The sequence below is a fragment of the Electrona antarctica genome (genome assembly GCF_951216825.1).
Source record: "Electrona antarctica genome assembly, chromosome: 21".
NCBI lineage: Eukaryota > Metazoa > Chordata > Actinopteri > Myctophiformes > Myctophidae > Electrona > Electrona antarctica.
Window position 1 is genome coordinate 30,665,384 of NC_136802.1, and position 21,921 is coordinate 30,687,304.

At 45.2% G+C, this 21,921-nt stretch overlaps 1 protein-coding gene across 1 annotated transcript in view; it reads right to left on the reverse strand.

Annotated features, from left to right (window-relative positions):
* The window catches only part of rbm46 (RNA binding motif protein 46), a gene marked incomplete at both ends in the record, with an annotated part of 59,411 nt that overhangs the window by 24,946 nt on the left and 12,544 nt on the right, over positions 1-21,921 (reverse strand). Inside the window, 4 exons of the mRNA XM_079491326.1 lie at positions 8,320-8,484; positions 8,691-8,784; positions 9,713-9,901; positions 15,177-15,274. Of these exons, the coding sequence (XP_079347452.1) occupies positions 8,320-8,484; positions 8,691-8,784; positions 9,713-9,901; positions 15,177-15,274 (546 nt within the window). The remainder of the gene's footprint in view (positions 1-8,319; positions 8,485-8,690; positions 8,785-9,712; positions 9,902-15,176; positions 15,275-21,921) is intronic.

Here is a 21,921-nt window from a genome sequence, read left to right on the forward strand (position 1 = left end):
CTGTTTACATTCAGAAGCTCAGTTGGAACACTATCAGATTGTATTTCTGAATCTGAACAAAGAGACTAGGACTAATTGAAATCAATTGAGCTATCAATAACAGCTCACTTGATATCTTAGCTCCTCCCTTCATTTTTGAAAAAGCTCTTCCAACCCTATATAGGGTGATCAGTTTCAGACACACTCTGGGTAGCGGTCTGACTCTGCATTTGCTTGTAAAGCTGCACTTTGGTTCACAGTAAGTGAAAACATACTCTGAACTTTGATCTACATTTCCTTCCTTTATTTGTACTATCTGTTTGTCTTAAGTCTGTGTTTTTATACTCTGAGCCAATTTCACTGTTTACATTCAGAAGCTCAGTTGGAACACTATCAGATTGTATTTCTGAATCTGAACAAAGAGACTAGGACTAATTGAAATCAATTGAGCTATCAATAACAGCTCACTTGATCTCTTAGCTCCTCCCTTCATTTTTGAAAAAGCTCTTCCAACCCTATATAGGGTGATCAGTTTCAGACACACTCTGGGTAGCGGTCTGACTCTGCATTTGCTTGTAAAGCTGCACTTTGGTTCACAGTAAGTGAAAACATACTCCGAACCTTTTCTCTACATTTCCTTCCTTTACACTTCTGAGCTGTCTTAGCTCCTTTCCTTTCCCCCGTCTAACCACACTAGACCCTGACTCATGGCTGGCTGAATCTCGATATTTATCGAACAAATCACACAGGCTGACTAATATAGCCTAGTGTCCAATCCAAAGACCCGGACATCCAGACACATCCAGCGAAGGAGGCCGTCTCCTAGGGTTTTGTATCAACTTACCTCCTACTTCCTATTATTACTATTATTATGTTATAATTATTAGTTGTACTTTATTATTATTATTACTTTATTATTATTATCTCTTATATCTGTTTATAATGTGCTTTCCCACCGTCCCTATACTGTCCTCCTCTTGTCGCCCTAGACACTACCTTTCCCGTCACAGAGATCCCTCAAATCTCATCTATCCAGCTCGTTCACCCAGTCACCACATTGTGGTGGAGGGAGGCCTCTGGAACTGCCACGCAGCTACCAAGAAGAAAATGCCGGAATTCATTTCAGGCCACGCCTCCCTCAAGTCTCTGCATTTCCTTGCTCTGACTGAAACCTGGATTACACCAGATAACACTGCTACCCCCGCCGCCCTCTCTGTTTCACACAAGTTCACCCACACCCCTCGCCCAACAGGTGCAGGGGGGGGTACAGGACTACTAATGTCCCCCAAATGGAATTTCCGTGTCTTAAATCTCTCTCACCTTTCTCTGTCCACATGTGAATTTCATGCTATCTCAATATCACAACCAGTCCCCCTAACCCTCATTGTGCTCTATCGCCCCCCAGGAACCCTTGGGAACTTCCTGGAAGAACTAGATTCTCTGATCAGCTCCTTTCCGGAGAATGGCACCCCTCTGATCCTACTGGGTGATTTCAACCTACCTACAGCAGAGAAGTATCTTCCCGTTGCATCCCTTCTGGCCTCATTTGACCTCTCCCTATCTCCCTCCCCTCCCACTCACAAGGCTGGTAATGTTTTGGACCTTGTGTTCTCCAGAGCCTGCTCTCCCTCTACACTCTCTGTTACCCCCTTAATCAGGTCTGACCACCACTTCATAACCTTCTCCCTCTCTCTCTCCACCCTCCCGCCCAAACCTACTAACCCTCCGAACACCACCACCCGATGCAATCTCAAGTCCCTAAACCCCTCCTCCCTCTCATCCTCTATTCTCTCCTCTCTACCCTCCCTGGAGTCCTTCCTCTCTCTCTCACCTAACACTGCAACCTCATCCTTCCTCTCCTCTATCTCATCGGCATTCGACCAACACTGCCCGCTCTCATCCAGGCCAGCTCGCTCATGTCCACCGGCTCCCTGGTTATCTGAAACTCTCAGATCTGAACGAACACCTCTAAGGGCAGCCGAAAGAAGGTGGCACAAGACAAAGCTACCTGATGACCTTTCCCACTTTCACTCACTCCTCTCTGCCTTCTCCCTCTCACTAACCACTGCTAAAACCTCTTTCTACCACACCAAAATCCAATCCTGTACTTCTAACCCAAGGAAACTCTTCTCCACTTTCTCCTCCCTCCTTAAGCCCCCTCCCCCCACTCAACCTGCATCCCTCACTGCTGATGTTTTTGTCAACTACTTTGAGAAGAAGGTTGACGATATCAGCAGCTCCTTTCCCCCCCTCCCCCATAAAGTGGCATCTGACTCAACCAACACTAACCCCAACTTACCATGCATGTCTTCTTTCTCTCCTCTTTCCCCAGACGAGGTCCTACAACTAGTGACATCCACTAGACCTACCACCTGTCCTCTCGACCCTGTCCCGTCTCCAATCTTCCAGACCATCGCACCTGATCTGCTCCCCTTCATCACATCCATCATCAACACCTCAGTAACCTCAGGCTGCTTCCCATCTGCCCTCAAGTCAGCCAGAGTAACTCCACTCCTCAAAAAACCAACCCTTGACCCCTCAGATGTCAAGAACTACAGACCGGTATCACTCCTTTCATTTCTGTCTAAAAGCATTGAACGTGTTGTCTCCAACCAGCTCTCTCTCCATCTCTCACAGAACAACCTGCTGGATCCCAACCAATCAGGATTCAAGAAGGCACACTCCACAGAAACTGCCCTGCTGGCAGTCACAGAAGCACTACATGCTGCCCAGGCTGCTTCCCACTCTGCTGTCCTGATTCTCCTAGACCTATCGGCGGCATTTGACACAGTGAACCACCAGCTGCTCCTAGACACCCTAGCGGATCTAGGCATCGGCGGGACAGCACTAAAGTGGTTCTCTTCCTATCTCACCGACCGGACCTACCAGGTTTCCTGGAAAGGTCTGCTATCATCCCCCCGAACCCTCCAAACTGGGGTCCCACAGGGATCTGTACTTGGTCCGCTCCTTTTCTCACTGTACACCAAATCCCTTGGCACTATCATCTCTGCTCACAATATATCCTATCACTGCTATGCCGATGACACACAACTGTTTCTATCCTTCCCCCCCTCTGCCACTCAGGTGGAAGAGCGCATCACTGCATGCCTGGCTGACATCTCACAGTGGATGTCCTCCAACCACCTCAAGCTGAACCCAGACAAGACTGAGCTTCTCTTCTTCCCAGCTAAGTCCTGCCCTATGCGGGAGCTAACTATTTCCGTAGACAACGCCCTGGTAACGTCTGTCCCAACAGCCAGGAACCTTGGTGTTGTCCTGGACAGTCAGCTCTCGTTTAAAACTCACATCACAGCTGTCACTCGATCCTGTAGGTTCACACTCTATAACATACGACGAATTAGACCGTTCCTCACCCAGGAATCAGCCCAGCTCCTAATCCAGACAACAGTCTTGTCAAAACTTGACTATTGTAATTCGCTCCTTACTGGCCTACCGGCATGTGCACTTAAGCCTCTCCAACTGATCCAAAACGCCGCAGCTCGTCTGGTCTTCAACCAGCCAAAATTCTCACATGTCTCCCCCCTGCTCCGCTCCCTGCACTGGCTCCCAGTCGCTGCCCGCACAGAATAAAAAACTCTGATGCTGGCATTCAAAGCAACCAAAGGTATGGCTCCCCCATATCTTGCAAGCATGATTGAACCCTACAAACCCTCCCGCGCACTCAGATCAGCCAACGCAGGAAAGCTGGAAGTACCCTCACTAAAAACGCCGGGACAACGCTCCACACGTCCCAAACTCTTCTCCCTTCTGGCCCCAAAACTGTGGAATGCACTCCCCGTTGCAATCAGAACTGCAGCATCACTCCCAATCTTCCGCCGTAGTCTGAAGACCCACCTTTTCAGACTCCATCATGGCCCATAGCACTTATCCTACCCCCTTAGATAGCACTTTTTAGACTTAGATAGCATTTGAAACAGACTTATAGCATGTCATGTAGACAGCACAATAATTGCATTGTATGTAGTCATAGCACATCATAGTACATATGTATAGCATAGTATAGTATATATGTATATTTAATATGTATAGTGTCATTATATAGATATGTTCTAGTTACGTTCTTAGCTTACGCATGTTTCTTGATAAATGCATTTTATATATGTGATGTATTCCCATACTTTTGTTCTTGCCTAATGTAAGTCGCTCTGGATTAAGAGCGTCTGCTAAATGCCTAAATTGTAAATTGTAAATTGTATCCTTCATAGGTTGGCAAAAAGCGCCCTCTAGTGTAATCACTGAAAACACCAGGTGACATGGAACTATCCGTCCATGGCAGTCAATAGCATTCGTTTCCAACTCAATTTGTTTGCAGGTCTCGTTCATACTAAGACGAAAAATGTTCGTTGACTATACCTTATTTCACTGACGAACACTGAATGGAAACTAAATAAAACTAAGCTATGATGATTAAAACTAAGACTAAATATATTGACAACAAATAAAAAATAGACTAAAATGTTTGGAAGGGACTAGTGGACAAGAGTTCCAGTATAAGTAAAAGACAAGTCATTTTGATTTTATACTTGGTTGCCTGCTGAAAATAGCCGATGTACAAGCTCACAACGCACCTCCATATATGGTCACGCCTTGTGACATCACACCTTCATATATGGCCATGCCTCGTGACATCACGCCTCGTGACATCACAACTCCATATATGGTCACGCCTCATGACATCACGCCTCAATATATGGTCACACCTCGTGACACGTCACGCCACCACATATGGTCATCTCCATATATGACGATCACGACACTGACCTCATCTAACCCTGGATAACCATACATGGAGAAGACTGGATCATCACCTAGATCTGCATATATGGAGCCGGCCAGCAACTCTATATCTGACTTCAAACCCTTAGGATCTCCATATATGGAGCTGACCTGTTCTGACATTCCATATGTTGATCTGACCTCATCAAACCCTGTACACTCAAGACACGGTCCATATATGGCCAGTACAGAATTAATTCCATATGTTGATCTGACCCCCCATTCCAAAGCGCTAGCGCTTTGTCCTGCAGTCTGCTGTCACCCAGGCGGATGCGTGCACGCGGTCAGGGCATCTTACTGGTTAATAATAGGATTTAATAGTAATAGTTACTTTACTTTACTTTACTTGTATATATATATATTATTTTTTTAAATGTTATTTACCCATAAAAATATATCCACAACCCATAATGGGCCAGTGTTTGGGAACCGCTGGCTTGGAGACATCGGAGGAACTTCTGAGAAACTATGTTTTAAGTTACTGTAGCATCAGGCCGTGTCGGCACAGCTGTGCCTAACCTGCCTCCTGATATCATCTGATTACATTACCATTTCAGCAACAGGAACTCTGGTCCCTTGGCACTTGTGCCAGACCGCCAATGAACTGAACGCTATGGCGCTCCATCAGTTTTGTCTGCACATAGGCTGCTGTCTGGTTGTGCATTTTTGTAAACCTTCTGATAGCAGTCGGTTGGTGCATCGCAGTGATTCCCAAACTTTTTCACATCAAGGACCCCCAAATTGACACTAATTGACCCCCATTTGAAAATATATTCCAGAGACCCCCTTAAGAGAAGATTTTTACGGCTCTAGCAGTGATTCTCAAGGTGTTTAATGACCCCCAGTTTGACATAGGGGCGGCGGTGGCTCAGGGGTAGAGTTTCCGGATGGTAACCGCAAGGTCGCCAGTTCGAACCCGGGCTCCCCCAGAGTTAGTGTCGAAGTGTCCTTGAGCAAGACACTGAACCCCTAATTGCTCCTGATGTGCTGGTTGGTACCTTGCATGGTTTCCGCTGCCATCAGTGTATGAATGTGTGTGTGAATGGGTGAATGTAATGCACAATCTATGTAAAGCGCCTTGGATAAAGGCGCTATATAAATGCACAATTTACCATTTACATGCATATTAGTCTACGGACCCCCATTTAATGGCATTTCTATCTCTGGGACCCCCAATTCATATTGTAAAATCATTGTTAATTTTTACATTTGTACACTCTCAGAGTTACAGACCCATAAGGGTCCATTTGGTTCCAAACTATCATTTAGCTCAAGGACCCCTGGGTACCTCCTGGAACTCCCTCAAGGACCCCTGGGGGTCCCCGGACCCCACTTTGGGAACCACTGGTGTATGGTATCGTCGCTGTCGGACAGAAACCTCTCATCTCCATATGTTTGACGTATTTTGTTGTTGTTTTTTGTAGATTAACCCGTTTGTGTTTTAACTAAGCATTATTTAGCTATTGAAAAATAGCAGACCTACAAGCTCATAGCGCGCCACTCGGTGGCGCGCTATGATCTTGTAGGTCTGCTATTTTTAAAAATGTGGCACAGATCTTGAATATATATTCTTTCAGAAGACTTTTTATTTATTTCGATGTCAGGCCTAAATGGTTTAACGCCCTACTTCAGTGGTTTTCAACCAATGGTCCGGGGTACCACCAGTGGGCCTTGAGGGGGTTCCAGGTGGTCCCCCAGCTAAATGATGGAGAGTTGCTAACCAAATGGGCCCTTATAGATCTTTAACTCTTGAGAGCGTAAAATGAAAACAAATGGACCAAAGAGTCCATTTGGTTTCATTTTACGCTTTCATTTTACGCTCTCAGGAGTTAAATTATTGTTACACATCTACATTGCTTAATTTACAAGAAGCCTACACAATTCAGCGTTTGCCTGTTATCTCTCCTAATGGTACCAACATTAATACAGAATGGAATTGTGGACAAAATATTCGTTAGTTTTGGATCTGAGAGGCTAAATGTCATCAAATGGTGGTTCCGTGGCTCAAATACCCAATAAATAATGGGCCTTGATATGAAAAGGGTTGAAAACCACTGCCCTACTTGGTCATACTACAGCGTCCCACAGAAGCCTCAAAAGTAGCTGATCCACAAGCGACGCGGTTCGAGCTTGCAGATCTGCCACTTTTGCCGCTCTTGAATTTTAATCCTGAAAAAGTAACAGTGTTGGACGTATGAGGTTTCCGCCCGACAGAGACCATGTACTCCATGAGTTTAACAAAAGGTCTTTGAAGTCAGTTGCAAAAATGTCAGGCTATTTTTTTTCTATCCCTCTTGTATAGCCTCAGCACAGACACACAACAACAGTCTTACCAGTGGTCGGCAGCTTGCGGGAACATGTACAGTGAACGGACAAGAGACGAGAATGAGCTGAATCGAGTGGTGTTGTCTGGTTGGTTTGCCGAAAGCTGAAACTGCTCGAGAAAGTGTGGTGCGAACGTGGATCGCGCGCGGTGCGCATGCACCGCCCACTAAACCCCCTCGCCATGTGCTCAAAAGGCCTCACTGATGCAAGTACAAGCTGACCCAGACAAGTCTCTGTGGAGTCGATAGGATTTGTGAAGCTGGAAGGTTGAACATTGTGATTCGGAATGGTTTTGTTCAACCGCAGCAGCTTGTATGTCGTCTGCCGTCAGGTGGGAAACCTCGTAAATGATGTACAAAAACTGTTACTTTTCAGGATTCAAATTCAAAAAACGGCAAAAGTAGAAAGATCCACAAGCTCAAAACACTTGTGGATCAGCTACTTGTGATGCTTTTGCCTGACGCTGTAGCATGATCAAGTAGGACAAGTAGTTAATTTATGAAGAAAGAAAAAAAACACAGTAAGTTCAAATATGAAAGATAGGAGGTTTCTGGCAAACAGCACTGCACGTATTATTTTATCGATTTAGTAGCTCTCACAACTCAAACTAGTCTCAAACTTCTTGGGCATTTTTACCGGGTGCGTGGTCGGGTAAGTAACTTCACAGAAAGATATCTAAAAAGAGCACTCACAGAACTCTCTTTTTAAGGCAGTTTTAAAAGTTCTTATGTTGGCATGGTACGCTGTGCATTCTTAAATGCACGCACGCACACACACACATGCACACACACCAGAGACGAAATGTTTTTATAATCGTCATGGGGGCCCGCCCCCGCTGCCTTGTTTGTTTGTTTGTTTCACACTAAACTCAAGCGTTTAGGTTCTAAACACTTTTTAAACATGTCACAGTGTTTAGATTATAAACAGAAGAGCATGTTTAAATGCCATGATTGCACTAGTCCTGTCCGCCTGGTTCTGTGTTCTGTCGCTGGGACGGCGGAAGGTTTCAACAGCAGGCTGTTGCCAGCCAGGGTGTTCTTGCTGGTGGTGGTTTCATTGTAAACAAGTAGCCTAAGCAGAGTACAGTACTGTATGCATAATGCATGCATACCCTTCCTACCTGGCAGGTGAAAACAAGCACCCAGATTAGCATTTCAATGCCTGATCTGCATGTGTACAGCAGGACAGGCAACGCACACACACACACTTCCTCCTCACCTCCAGGTCCATAGCACACGGAGCCTCCGAGGCGTGGTGGCAGGGACTGCATCCTCCGTGGCCGTGGCGTGTCTCCTCGACCTCCTCCCATCATACTAACATCTTCACTCCGTAAGGCACCTCCTCCTCCTGCTCCTCCTCCTCCTCCTCCTCCTCCTCCTAGGGCTGTCATGACCATGACATTTTACTTAGCCCATCCATTAACCCATTTTGACCTGAGATCAGATTCTAAAAATGTTTTCTGAAAAAGCTATGTTTCTATGTCAGTCGTTCTTCGATTTTTCAAAAATAGCAGACCTACAACCTCGTGGCGTGCCACGAGAAACAAGCCTTCTAATAGTCTTCTAATAAGCAGACATGGCAACACTGACCTTCAGGTCTACGGTGGCCCAGGTAGCCCTTGCCCCAGCTCTTGGGTCTGCCTCCTTCTCCTCCATCCTTATAGGCCGGTTTGGCCAGGCTGACCTGGATTAGCAAACGGATCAGAATACAAGATAACAATTAACACTTTTTGACGGCTTTATATTAATGTATGACATATACCGAGGCTGCCGGGGATTGTTTAATTACCTTTGGAGCATAACGCAGAAGTATTTGCGCCCTTTGATCCATGAAAATCCACTTGAAAACACTCCAATGATTTTTTTATTGAGGTGACAAAGTAGCCACTTCCTTGATCCGGGTCATAGTCAAAGAGCAAAGCAAGCTAAGATTGGCCCTACACCCTTCGTTCACTTTACATTGGATTCCCAGAAGCCCTTGCAAGCCAGCGGTTGGTTACGTCATCATAACGCGTCCGCCTCGTCACCAGGTCCGCTATGTCTTTTAAATTACCGGTATTACAAAATGGCGAATTTAACACATAAAAACAAATAGCGGGTTTAGCGTATTACGCAGGGGCAGAACATGGATTAAATAGCGTAGGTACACAGGTTATTCAGTTAAACTGTTAAAAACAGTCACATACATTTTTGTCTTGTAGGTCTGCTATTTTTGAAAAATTGTGAAAATGTGGCGCAAATCTTATATATATTCTTTCAGAGCAAACGTTTTTAACTAAAATCTTTGCTTCTGGAAGATCCCTGGAACAACATATTTTCAGATGGGGGTCGGTGACCAAATACATATATTTTTGGGGGTCCCTGACATGAAAACAAACGGACATAGAAACATAGGGTTCTCAGAAAACTGTCAGGAAGACATTTGTAGAATTGTCCTCAGGTCTAAATGGCAAAACCTTGGAGTGCTTTTTTTCCCACCACCAGTGATGACGTTGAACAGAACCAACGTGGTGGTGTGGGCAGCACGTGGTCCCTGACCCTGACCTGTACGCAGGCTCACGTGGTCCCTGACCCTGACCTGTACGCAGGCTCACGTGGTCCCTGACCCTGACCTGTACGCAGGCTCCGTCGATGTTGGCGCGGTCCATGACGTGCAGGGCGCTCAGCGCGTCCTCTCGGTCGCGGTAGTGGACGAAGGCGTAGTCCGTCAGCTTCTTGACGCGCTCCACCGAGCCGGGCTTCAGCCTGGAGAACTCCTGGCGCAGGGTCTCCTCGCTGGTGCCCAGCATCAGGTTACGCACCTGCTCGTGCACACACACACACACACACACTCCAGCATCAGGTTACGCACCTGCTCGTGCACACACACACACACACACACACACACACACACACCACGCTATTTTCAAAAGATGTTTATACATTAACCCCTTTTGGTGTTTTAAGCATTATGTTGTACTTTAGCTATTGAAAAATAGCAGATCTACGAGCTTGTAGGTCTGCTATTTGTGAAAGATTGCGAAAATGTGGCGCAAATCTTTGAATATAATGCTTTCACGGTGAACGTTTTTAACTCATATCTTTGCTTGTGGGGGGGGGGGGGGGGGGGGGTGGGTCGCTGGAACAGCATATTTTCAGATGGGGGTCCGCAGCCAAATACAGATAATTCTGGGTCCTTGACAAGAAAAAGGTGGAGCACCACTGACATAGAAACATAGGGTTTTTCAGAAAACTGATTTAGAAGGCTCGTCCTCAGATCTAAATGGGTTAAAAACTTGAAATGGGACATTCTGCATAATGAGTACTTTTACTTTTGGTACTTTTAAAGTACATTTTGATGCCAATCATTTTGTACTTGTACTTGGAGGACATTTTCAATTCCGGACTTGTACTTTTATTCAGAATTGATACTTTATAGTAAAACAAATGTGAGTACTTTTTCCACCACTACGTGAGTCCCACTGGGTTCTGTAAACAGCGATGGATATCTGTGAGTATGTCCTCCTCTCCCTATAGCTGCACCGTCTTCCCAGGAATCATGTTGAGTGGAAGGATCAAATAATGATGGTTTCTTGGCCGTGTCACTGGGTTCCTTAACCCATTTGTTCCCAACCTTTTTATACCTCAGGTCTTAATATAATGAGTTAACTAATATTCCAACTGCCGCTGACCTTCCACTGAGGTAATACAAGAGATGAGAGATACCGCCAGGGGTGGAAAATCCATCAAATAATCGATGGAAGAAAGAAAATAAATAAAAGAAAAAACAGAAGATTAATCAAATAAAAAGGAACGCAGTCGATGTGCCAAATTGATCAAGGCTGATCTAATAACCTGTGCTGGACCTGGAGGAGCCACCATGGACTGATCTCTGCAGACTTCTGAAAAGCCTTTAGCCGGCCTTCACTAACAGATGATGAGAGACAGCAATCAATTAGCAAGAGGTACAAACAGCATGTCGAACACTGAACACTGAACTAATGGCCATTACAGCCGGGGCGCCTGATGGAGGGGAAAGGAACTGGTTGGAATAACATGTTCCTTCCACGTGCTACGTCCAACCAGGGAAACCCCCCCCTGTCAGGTGTAAAGGAGCGACTTGGACACTCATGCATGAAGGAAGCATGAGTTCAAGCCCGTTGCTCTCCCCAGGTTGGTGGAGGGTGTGTAGAGCCCAGGATCACATTAGATAATTGACACAGGGGTGAAAAATGGGTTACAAAATCGTGGGATACATTTTTTTTATAAGAACTAATGGCCATTAAGAAAAATACAGCAGACTCCACAATCACTTCCATTTATATTTACCATTCACCATTGGCACATGGCATTATTAACACTTTAATTGCCTGGGGTCATATGATTTATAAACACGGACCCCTTTTCCGGACGGACCAGCGGAAGTTGTTGATGTGTGTGTAGCAGCTAACAATACTATAGCCACACCACTCTAGAGTCGATCGACAACAACGGGAGACAAGAATAAATCTATCGAGACTAGCGACTGGACCGCAGAACGCCGTCTAACACAGGATCTTTTTTCATAAAAAGACGGGATGATTTAGATCGCGAGTTATGAACGTTTTAAGATTTTCGTTTTCATCAGCTAAACAGAGGAGGGAGTTTTTCGATGACGTCTCACTCTTGCGGGTCACCGAGGATTGCCCAGGAGGCGCGCCTGGGCTATAGAGCCATGCGATCCGTTCTCATATCAATAATCTTCGTCTTTTGGACAATACTTTGTCCTGGGCCTCGGGCGTTACTAATAGAAAGGACAAAGTACTTTGTCCTGGGCGATGGGAGTGTTAATGCCATTAGTTTTTTGTGTGTGCAGAAGGGACTGGGCAGAAAATGTCTCAGCATTTTACATGTTTATGAGTCAGTCTCGGCAAACACCCTCCCCTCAGTTAATTGCATTGACGAAGCATTTAATTTAAAACGGGGCATTTCACCAGAAAGCAGTTGATTTATCACGCGCCGCAATCAGCTAATCCCTTAATCTATGAAGTGGCTGTGTGCATGTGTCTGGGGTGTGTAATAATAATTGATTCTCCGATTGATTGTCCCTGCAGTCTGGAATTCACTAGACACACGCACGCACGCACACATAAAGTGCAAACATTCGAACGTCAGGCAAGCGATTGAGGAATGTAGGTAAAAAATCACACCCGTGTGAAGTGAGTGGTGCAACTCCGTGTGGGGGTTCCGGACCCACAACAACGAGCCCAGGGTTACCGTGTGGGGGTCGTGTGGGGGTCCCTGGGGGTACCCGGAACATCCAGACCCTAGGGGGCTCGCCGGAACCGGCGAGCCGCCCGCGTCCGAAACGGTTGAGAAATGACAGTTACCGTGTGGGGGTCCCTCTACTGTACGAAAAAATAGGGGTCCCCGGAACTTCCAGATCCACAGGAACGAGCTCAGGGTGCCGGCCCGGCTCGGCTCCAGGATGAAACGACCGAGGGGGCAGAAAGAATTTTGATTTGGGGCAGAATTTGCAACGGAGGGTGCCAGGCCCCCCCTCAGGTGTCCCCGTGGCGCATGGCCTGCGCTGAACTTCAGGTGACAAAACATCAAAGAAAACTGAAAGCTTGCACCACTTACTCTCCCTATTTGATGACTTTATTTGGCACCGCCTGAGGCGAGAGGTGTTTGGGAAGCACACTGCTCCTGTTCAGGATGCCTACGCATGTCTGAAAAGGAGCAATGTGCTTGAGCTACAGTCACTGTGCAAACATTCATTTTTCTTTTGAGGGCAGTGGTTGTCAAACCTTTTGGTTTGTTCGCCAAAAATAGGTCAATAAAGTTTAGGGATAAGGGGTAAGGCATGTACCGGAACTTCCAGACCCACAGAAACGAGCCCAGGGTGCCGGCCCGGTTCCGGCGAGCCGCCCTGCATCCGAAACGGTCGAGAAATTACAGAGTTACCGCGTGGGGGTCCCCGGGGGTCCCCGGAACATCCAGAACCCCGGGAACGCGCCCAGGTAAATGGTAAAATGGTAAATTGTGCATTTATATAGCGCCTTTATCCAAGGCGCTTTACATTCACCCATTCACACACACACATTCATACACGATTGCGGCGGAAGCCATGCAAGGTATCAACCAGCACATCGGGAGCAATTTGGGGTTCAGTGTCTTGCCCAAGGACACTTCGAGGAGACAGGAGGAGCCAGGATTCAAACCGCCGACCCATGGATCATTGGACGACCTGCTCTACCTCCTGAACCACAGTCGCCCCAGGGGGTCAGGCCGGTTCCGGCGAGCCGCCCCGCGTCCGAAACGGTTGAGAAATGACCAAGTTACCGTGTGGGGGTCCCCAGGGGGTCCCTCTACTGTACTGTCACTGTACTGTACTGTCACACCCAAAATCATCATATATACAGTACAGTTACTATGTGTGTGTGTGTGTGTGTGTGTGTGTGTGTGTGTGTGTGTGTGTGTGTGTGTGTGTGTGTGTGTGTGTGTGTGTGTGTGTGTGTGTGTGTTAGGCTGCACAACAGTGACACTTGGTGATGAAAACCAACCAAACGCTATTTTCGTGCTCGGACAGACCCAGCCAGCCAGAGACACACAAAGCTCCGTATAGGAGTGGTTGCACCACTCAAAAGTCCACCAGATCATCCATGGGGATCGGATGGCGAGAATCAAAGGTTCAAATCACATCCGCATAGCAGGCGAGGATCCAAACGTACTGGGCCAATCGTGAGAGGGGGGGGGGGGGGGGGGGGGCTGGAGGCAGGTGCTCCTGTGCCCGAGTGGCCCAATGGACGCTACGCTTCTGCCGCATACCATTTAGACCTGAGGACGATTCTACGAATGCCTTCTAAATCCTGAAAGTTCTCTGAAAAACCCAAGGTTTCTACGTCAGTCGTTCTCAAACTATTTCATGTCAAGGACCCCCAAAAATATATCAAATTGGCCGCCGCCCCCCTTGTTCCAGGGACCCCCCCAGAAGCAAAGATTTGAGTTAAAAACGTTCACTGTGAGAGAATATATATTCAAAGATTTGCGCGACATTTTCACAATTTTTCAAAAATAGCAGATCTACAAGCTCGGAGCGTGGCACTCGGTGCCGCGATATGAGCTTGTAGATCTGCGATTTTTCAACAGCTAAAGTATAACATAATGCTTAAAACACCAAAAGGGGTTCCCGTCCTGAACGGGTCAAAGGCAGACGCTGAACCAGGCTCGGCTCCAGGATGAAACGACCGAGGGGGCAGAAAGAATTTTGATTTGGGGCAGAATTTGCAACGGAGGGTGCCAGGCCCCCCTCAGGTGTCCCCGTGGCGCATGGCCTGCGCTGAACTTCAGGTGACCAAACATCAAAGAAAACTGAAAGCTTGCACCACTTACTCTCCCTATTTGATGACTTTATTTGGCACCGCCTGAGGCGAGAGATGTTTGGAAACACACTGTTCCTGTTCAGGATGCCTACGCATGTCTGAAAAGGAGCAGTGTGCTTGAGCTACAGTCAGTTTTCTTTTGAGGGCAGTGGTTGTCAAACTTTATGGTCTCAGGTAGGTAAATAACTTTTTCATCCAAGGCTGGATTGTTACTTTATAGCAAATACAGAATGAGGAAAAACTTGAGAATTTCCATGACAAATTGAATACAATATATTGTTTTATATTTGACATTAAACCACTGCAACCGCAGTAGCTATCCATATTTCGCCAAAAATAGGGCAAAAAAAAAGTTTAGGGATAGGGCCCTTGGTGTACTAAACATGAACGCACCAAGTATGGTCAGTATTTAAACTGAAGTGATATTGATGAATTCCAAAATATTAGTGAAGTATTCTGCGGCACCCCTCGACCGTAGGCACCCACTTTGAGAAACCCTGCACTAGACACACACACACACACACACACACACAGACAGACAGAGTACAGTACCTTGCACTAGACACACACACACACACACACAGACAGAGTACAGTACCTTGCACTAGACACACACACACACACACACACACACACACACAAAGACAGAGTACAGTACCCTGCACTAGACACACACACACACACACACACAGAGTACAGTACATCATGCATTACATATAAGCTGTAGACATACGTAGAGCACTTTGACGCGCTGCATGGTCTCCTCGTCCACATCTCTCTCTGGCTCCGCCCAGTCCACCTGGATGGTGTGACCCCACAGCTTGAAGGACCCTGGACGAACGAGCACACCACACACACATACACACACACACACACACACACACACACACATCAAACCTTATCTCCATATTCTAATGTTTTTTTTGTTTTGTTTTTCATAAATGAACGCCCTACTTGATCCTACTACTACAGCGTCACACAAAAACATCAAAGGTAGCAGATCCACAAGCTCGTAACGCGGCGCGAAACGACGAGTTTGTGAATCGTTTTCTATTTTTGAACTTGAATCCTGAAAAGTAACAGTTTTGGACATGTGAGGTTTCCACCCGACAGAGACGACATCTTATTTATATTGATCTCAGCAGAGATAAGCAAATGCACATGGAACACGCCAGCCAAGAAACACACACAAGCGCACGCACACCATTAGAAGTAGGCACACAAACCCACCCTGAGAAGCATAAATGGATAAACACTTGTGAACAAAACAACACACATACAGAGAGGTATTATATATTGTGGTGTCTCGATGGTTGAGCGCCGCCCAACAGGTAAGAACGCCCCCCGGAGTAGGAGAGAGAGAAAGGAGAGCAGCACGCCGACCACTGGGAAGTACGTACCTTGTTACTTACTTGATGCGGCGCACCTGTCTTCACCTGCCAGAAGGAGCAAACAATATCTAGCAGCTCTCTCTGTCTCAGTCGAGTCCATACTCCGGGAGGTGAGGCAGCGCTTTACCGGGCATGTTGGGCGGTAAGTCAAGCGCCACTGCCTTTCACATCACATTCTATGCGATATTAGTGAAATGTAGAAATACTTACGCTACGGGGCATACTATGCCAGGCATATTTGAGTGGGCAATGGGCATGCAACCTAGAGGAAACAAATGATTAACCATGGAAACGGAGGGGCACCTACCAGAGTACAGACCTATGGAAAAGGAGTATCCGATACTGCCCTAGTACACAGCCAAAGTCAAAGTCAAAGTCGAAGTCGTACGATTTGTCACAGACGTTACCGCAGTGAAATTTGTTCTCCGCATTTGACCCATCTCTTGGAGCGGTGAGCCGCAGCGTGCGCCGCGCTCGGGAATCATTTGATTAGTAGATTTGACCCCCAATCCAACCCTTTGATGCTGAGTGCCAAGCAGGGAGGCATTGGGTCCCATTTTTACAGTCTTTGGTATGACCCGGCCGGGGATCGAACCCCGACCTCCCAGTTTCAGGGCGGACACTCTAACCACAAGGCCACTGTCTGGTCCGAGTACAAATACTCAGGCTGAGTAGAAATACTTACGGCTATACTTGCCCTCCTCTTCTGAAATATTATTCATATATTCACCTACCTTTGTTGATATACCTACCGTCACCTAGAGGGGGGGGGGGGGGGGGGGAGGAATCCTATCTAAACCATACTCACCTGTTGGAAATCCCTACAGCTAACCACCTACCTGAGTATCCGAGTATAAATACCTACCTACCGTCCAGCGACGAGTCCAACAACTCCTCCTCCACCTAAAAAGAAAGAAAGGAAAGAAAGAAAAAGAACATTGCGTTGTTTCACCTACCTTGTTTGTTTTGAACACCTGCAACAAAGCAAAGAAAAGTACATTTTTATTTTGTAAACTGCGAATTGTGAACAAACAACATAATACTTGGCAACCTGTGTCTGTGTGCCAGTCACCACAATATATATTTGCATGAATGATTTAGGGTTAGGGATAATGGCTATAATGGGTGAATAATGTAGCCAATACATAAATAATTGAGCTAATGCATGAATCATTCAAGCAACACATGAAACATTTAGCTAATGCATTAGTTGATACTGCTTACTGTAGCTGTGATTCCTCAGTGAGCAACGGTACCACCTCTCTAAACACACACGCGCGCACACACACACACCCATACAAGCTTGCTTTATACCAGACAGTTCTGGAGCCATGTGGTTCGTAGGTCAAAAGCTTACAGTAACCTCCTGTTTCTGCAGAGAGAGAGAGAGAGAGGCAGCTCGATGTACAAGTACACTCCCTGAACATGACACCATTATGTCACAGGCACTTAAGCCCAATCCAAGTAACGCTCGACGCCGAGTGCTAAGCACAGACAGGGCACTGGCAGGGTTGCCACACTTTTTTTTAAAACAATGCATTTTCAAAACTTTTCCGTAACTTTTGCAAAGTATTTCAACCCCCTTGCCCGGCCTATAGCAACCGTGCGGTGCAATAATGAGGCTCTCACGCCAGCGTAAAAAGACAAACTTCAGAATCAGAATCACTTTATTTGTCATTTTCCTATGTACTTGCATACAAAAGAACATGAAATACCGTTTCCCCTCAGTTATTGGCAGTGCAACATAAAACATAGAGCCTATTTAAAAACACAAGCTAAAAACTAAAACAAAACATGGACAAACATTTAAAAAGAGCCCCAGTATGTATGAGGACGTGCAATTCATATGGAAAAGTTAAGAGTTACCAACACCACGCACAACCTATAAATAAATAAAGTGGCATGGTGCTATCCTTAAAAACAAAACGTTACCAGCACCGTTTTTTAAAGTGCTGTTGTGCATCAAAAGTGCATTTTTTTGTCCAATTCAACTTGAGCGAAGGTGCGAAGGTGTCACGCGACCAGTGTTGATTTTTACAGCATATTTTTTTTTAGTTTTTAGTCAGTCTTTTGTCATCATAATTATGTTACTCATCTGCAATCTTTTAGTTTTAGTCTAGTTTTAGTTCACTAAAATCCATAAGATTTTAGTGGACCGAATCTACAGTTGACATTGTCTAATGTATTTCTGGCCGGCCGTGAATCAGTGCTGATCGGCCCAGTGGGTTGTGAGATTAACAACACGAACACGCAGACACAAATTGCCAAAAACATATATTTGAAAGTAAAATATCCCTTTAATCACCAAGAATCACCGGACTGGATCTTCTTTGCGGTACAACTATAAACTCAATGAACGCAGTGAGGAACTGTATAGAGGAAACGTACTGCAAAAGCAGACAACAACACTATGAAAGAAAGGCTTTATTGTGTGCCATCAGCACACAATGAATGTCCTTTTCACATGGTTTATTACCTCTGACGAACAGACAACGAACAAGGAACTGTATAGGAAAATAATTCATAACAGGTACAACCTCAGCGGGAGAAATCAATACCTCTTATGTATTTGACAAAAGCATTCCCCCGCGCACTATTTATCACATGATTACTTTATCGATAAACAGAAGAAAAAAAACAGGGGACCTTTTTGGATGCTATTCCAGATGGGAATTAATAAATGTTGGCAACTGTGCCCAGTGTGGTTACACAAGCAGGGCTAAAACCTTTACACATCCACACAGTGGAAAGCCGATTAAGATTAGGGGTGTTATCACATGTAGCACCACTAATGTTGTATACCTTATCAAATGCTCCTGTGGCAAAACCAATAGGTGGAGCCCTGCGCACCCGGATCAGCGAGCGCCGGTCTAATATCAGATGATGAAAGAAAACCCGTAGCCATGCACTTCAAACAGGCTGGCCACAGCATCAGTGATCTGAGATATGTTGGTATTGAAAAGGTAGAGAAACCCCCTAGAGGGGGGAATCTGGAACGCCGCCTCTTGCAAAGAGAAATGTTTTATATTCATTATCCCAACACAATAGCCGGGGGAGCCACAGGCCCAAAAGCTCAACGGTTAAAGATTTTTATTTGAGTTTTTGCCCTCCTATACACAGGTTTAATGTTTGTCTTTAGTTCAAAGTTTGTTTAGTAAACGCATTGACAACTAGAACTGCACTCTGTCGAGTGCTTACTTGTTGTAGACCGCTATAAACTTTCAAATCTTAGTCTCACATATTGAATTATTAGATTTAGCAATTTGCTACGTACCTTGCTTCTGAAGGAAAAAAAGTAGTATTTTTAAGTATGGTAAAATCATCGTTACGTCACCGTCAACTATACCCTGGCATTGGTACATATATTCATCACGTCATATGCTCATATGTCAATATATGTGTATATGTCTATATGTATGTATATGTAGTTTTCTGAGTGGTTGGTGGTATAATGTGATCGGCTGGGTGGTTTGATGTGCATGTACTTGACACTGAAACCTATCATCATTACGTCACCATCGTCAACCAATTATACCCTGGCATTGGTACATAATCTTCATCACGATTCACGGAAAACATACCTGCACGGTCAGCTTCCGTATGTCCGTATGACATCATATCACGTGCATTCTAAGGGACATTGGTACATATCTTCATCACGTCATGGGACATATGCTTCGTAGCATGACAAAAACACACCTGCACGGTCAGCTTGGGGCCAGCATATGACGTCATAACATGTGCTGGCCCCAAACACGCACATCGTAGCACCTGACTGAAAACATGACTTGCACGCTCTGCTTGCGCAAGTAAATAAAGGGAATATGTACGTCATAGTGTGTCGTTTATGTCATATTGTCTCTGTATTGTTAATGGCGTTTAATGTTTGTGTTTGCAACGTTTGTTTCACATCACCATTACCATTATTTATCACCTAATCAACATGAGTTAGACTTTAATATATTAGCGCCCCTCACTTCACACGGGTGTGATTTTCTTCTTTTCACTTGGTCATTAAGGTCCACAGAATGAGGTCTGCTCTGCCGGAAACATCGAGAAAAAAGTTATGGCCATTTTTGTATAGCACACCATAGACAACCAATATTTCAAAATGTCATCATACTTTAAGTAGCATGTGACATGTCAAACTAGGGGGTTTTCATGATTCTGAATCCATTCCAAGCATTAGTGTTGCACAAAAAACACTCCTTGGGCTAAATTCGGCCATATCCACTTGCCCAAATGAGCTGACCTCATCACATTTGTGATGACGGCTATGGCCTCATTATGTGGACCTTAATGACCAAATGAATAGAAAAAACACATAAAAAGTATGTCATGACATCACAGGTCCTCTCAAATTTTGGTGGCTGGCTCCCCGGCTCCTCATGGTTTAAACGAAGAATTTGACCTGAAACCTTTCTTGTAACATGTCTGGTCTTTTAATGGTATTTTATTCCATTTTAATTCACATACTGTCTGTATATATGCTTGTGTCTATTATGTGACTGGCTTTGTGTATGGACTATTTCTGTATATATTATAGGCATGTCATGTGGTTCTATTTGGTGCATATATTTATGCATATATTCTATGAATATTTGACTGATTCTGACACACACCAGGTAATCATCAATCGTCAATTTCAACCCTAAATTAGGGCGGAGCGAGTCCCAGGTTGCTCCACTCACAAACTGACGTGAGCAACACGACTTGACGTTGTCCTATATATGCCAGCACTTAGACATGCTGTTTCAGTATACCTGACGAAGGCCCCTGAGGCCCAAACGTCGTATTGTTTTCCGCTCTGTTGTCAATAAATTATTTTGGGAGCTTTTAAAACGGTGTGCGGTTTTCCTCTTTCCTTTCTTAGTTATTATTTTGGATCCTGCACCCGTTGCAAATTTGTGGATGTGCGTGCACCTCTTGACCATCGATTGTACTTTATCGATAAGCCTGCGCCTAATGCGATCACAAGTCAAATTTGGCATTGTGGTCTCGTAAAATATAGTCCATAGCCAATATATGCAATATTCTGTCAATAATTAGACTACTAGGTTATTGTGCTAATGTCATGGTTCATGAGAGTGGAGCCACACTGTCTGGTCAGAATAGTTTCGTCTCTGAGAAGCAATCACTTCAGAGGTTCTCATGAAGTACCCTGGGGCTAAGCCTTTGTTCTATACTGCTTGAAGCTTGGTCTTAGGTGTGAATCAAAACACACAGTGAGACGGCTATCTGCTAACCAAATGCCATTTGTTGAGATGTATGTAAATCTTAACTCCACCCTTCTTGAATCCAACTCTGTCTATGCAAAAGTATATATCTTGTCTGTTACTGCAATGTAAAGGTTATCAGTGTTAGCTGGCTACGGTCAGTGCTGGGAGCTCCTGAGCTTCTGCGGGAAGCTTTCTTTCATGTTGTACTTGTACTTCTGAAATAAATGGTCAACTCTGGGATCTCACTTCATCTCTCTGCCTGTTTCTCTTCGATCTGATGACTACAGTTTGCTGCTTGCTTTAGAATTCATTTTCTCTACTTTAGTGAGTAAACTGGGTGAGTTGGGTGTGAAAATACACCTCAGCATGAAAAACACATTGTTTAAATGGTCAACTCAGGACACCCCCCCCCCCCCCCCCATCATTTATTTGATCAGAATTGAGAAAAAATATTGTGGGGGGAGGGGGCGGAGTGGAGCGTGCATATCATTATAATTCTGAATCGACGCCACAAAAAGCTGACCGCCTCGACACCGACGATGCGAATTCTAAAAACTCAAATTAAAACTAGCTGTTGCAGGTGTAAAAAGAATAGAGATTCCGCAACTTCATAGCATATTTAACCCTGAAACGTATAAGTCCAGACAGACACTAAGGTCTCAGAGCCTGAGGCACTGCCCGTCGGGCAAGGTAAATTGTCCATTATAAAATGATTGGTACAATTTGAATTACCGTTCAATTTAACACATTTTTTTGTCTCCACCAGCCGAAGGCATGAGTATGTCCGTCTGTTGAAGAAAATTGAAGATTTTCACATCAGCTTTATGGTGGCGCTATAACTGGCCCATTTGTGTTTTTACCTACAACT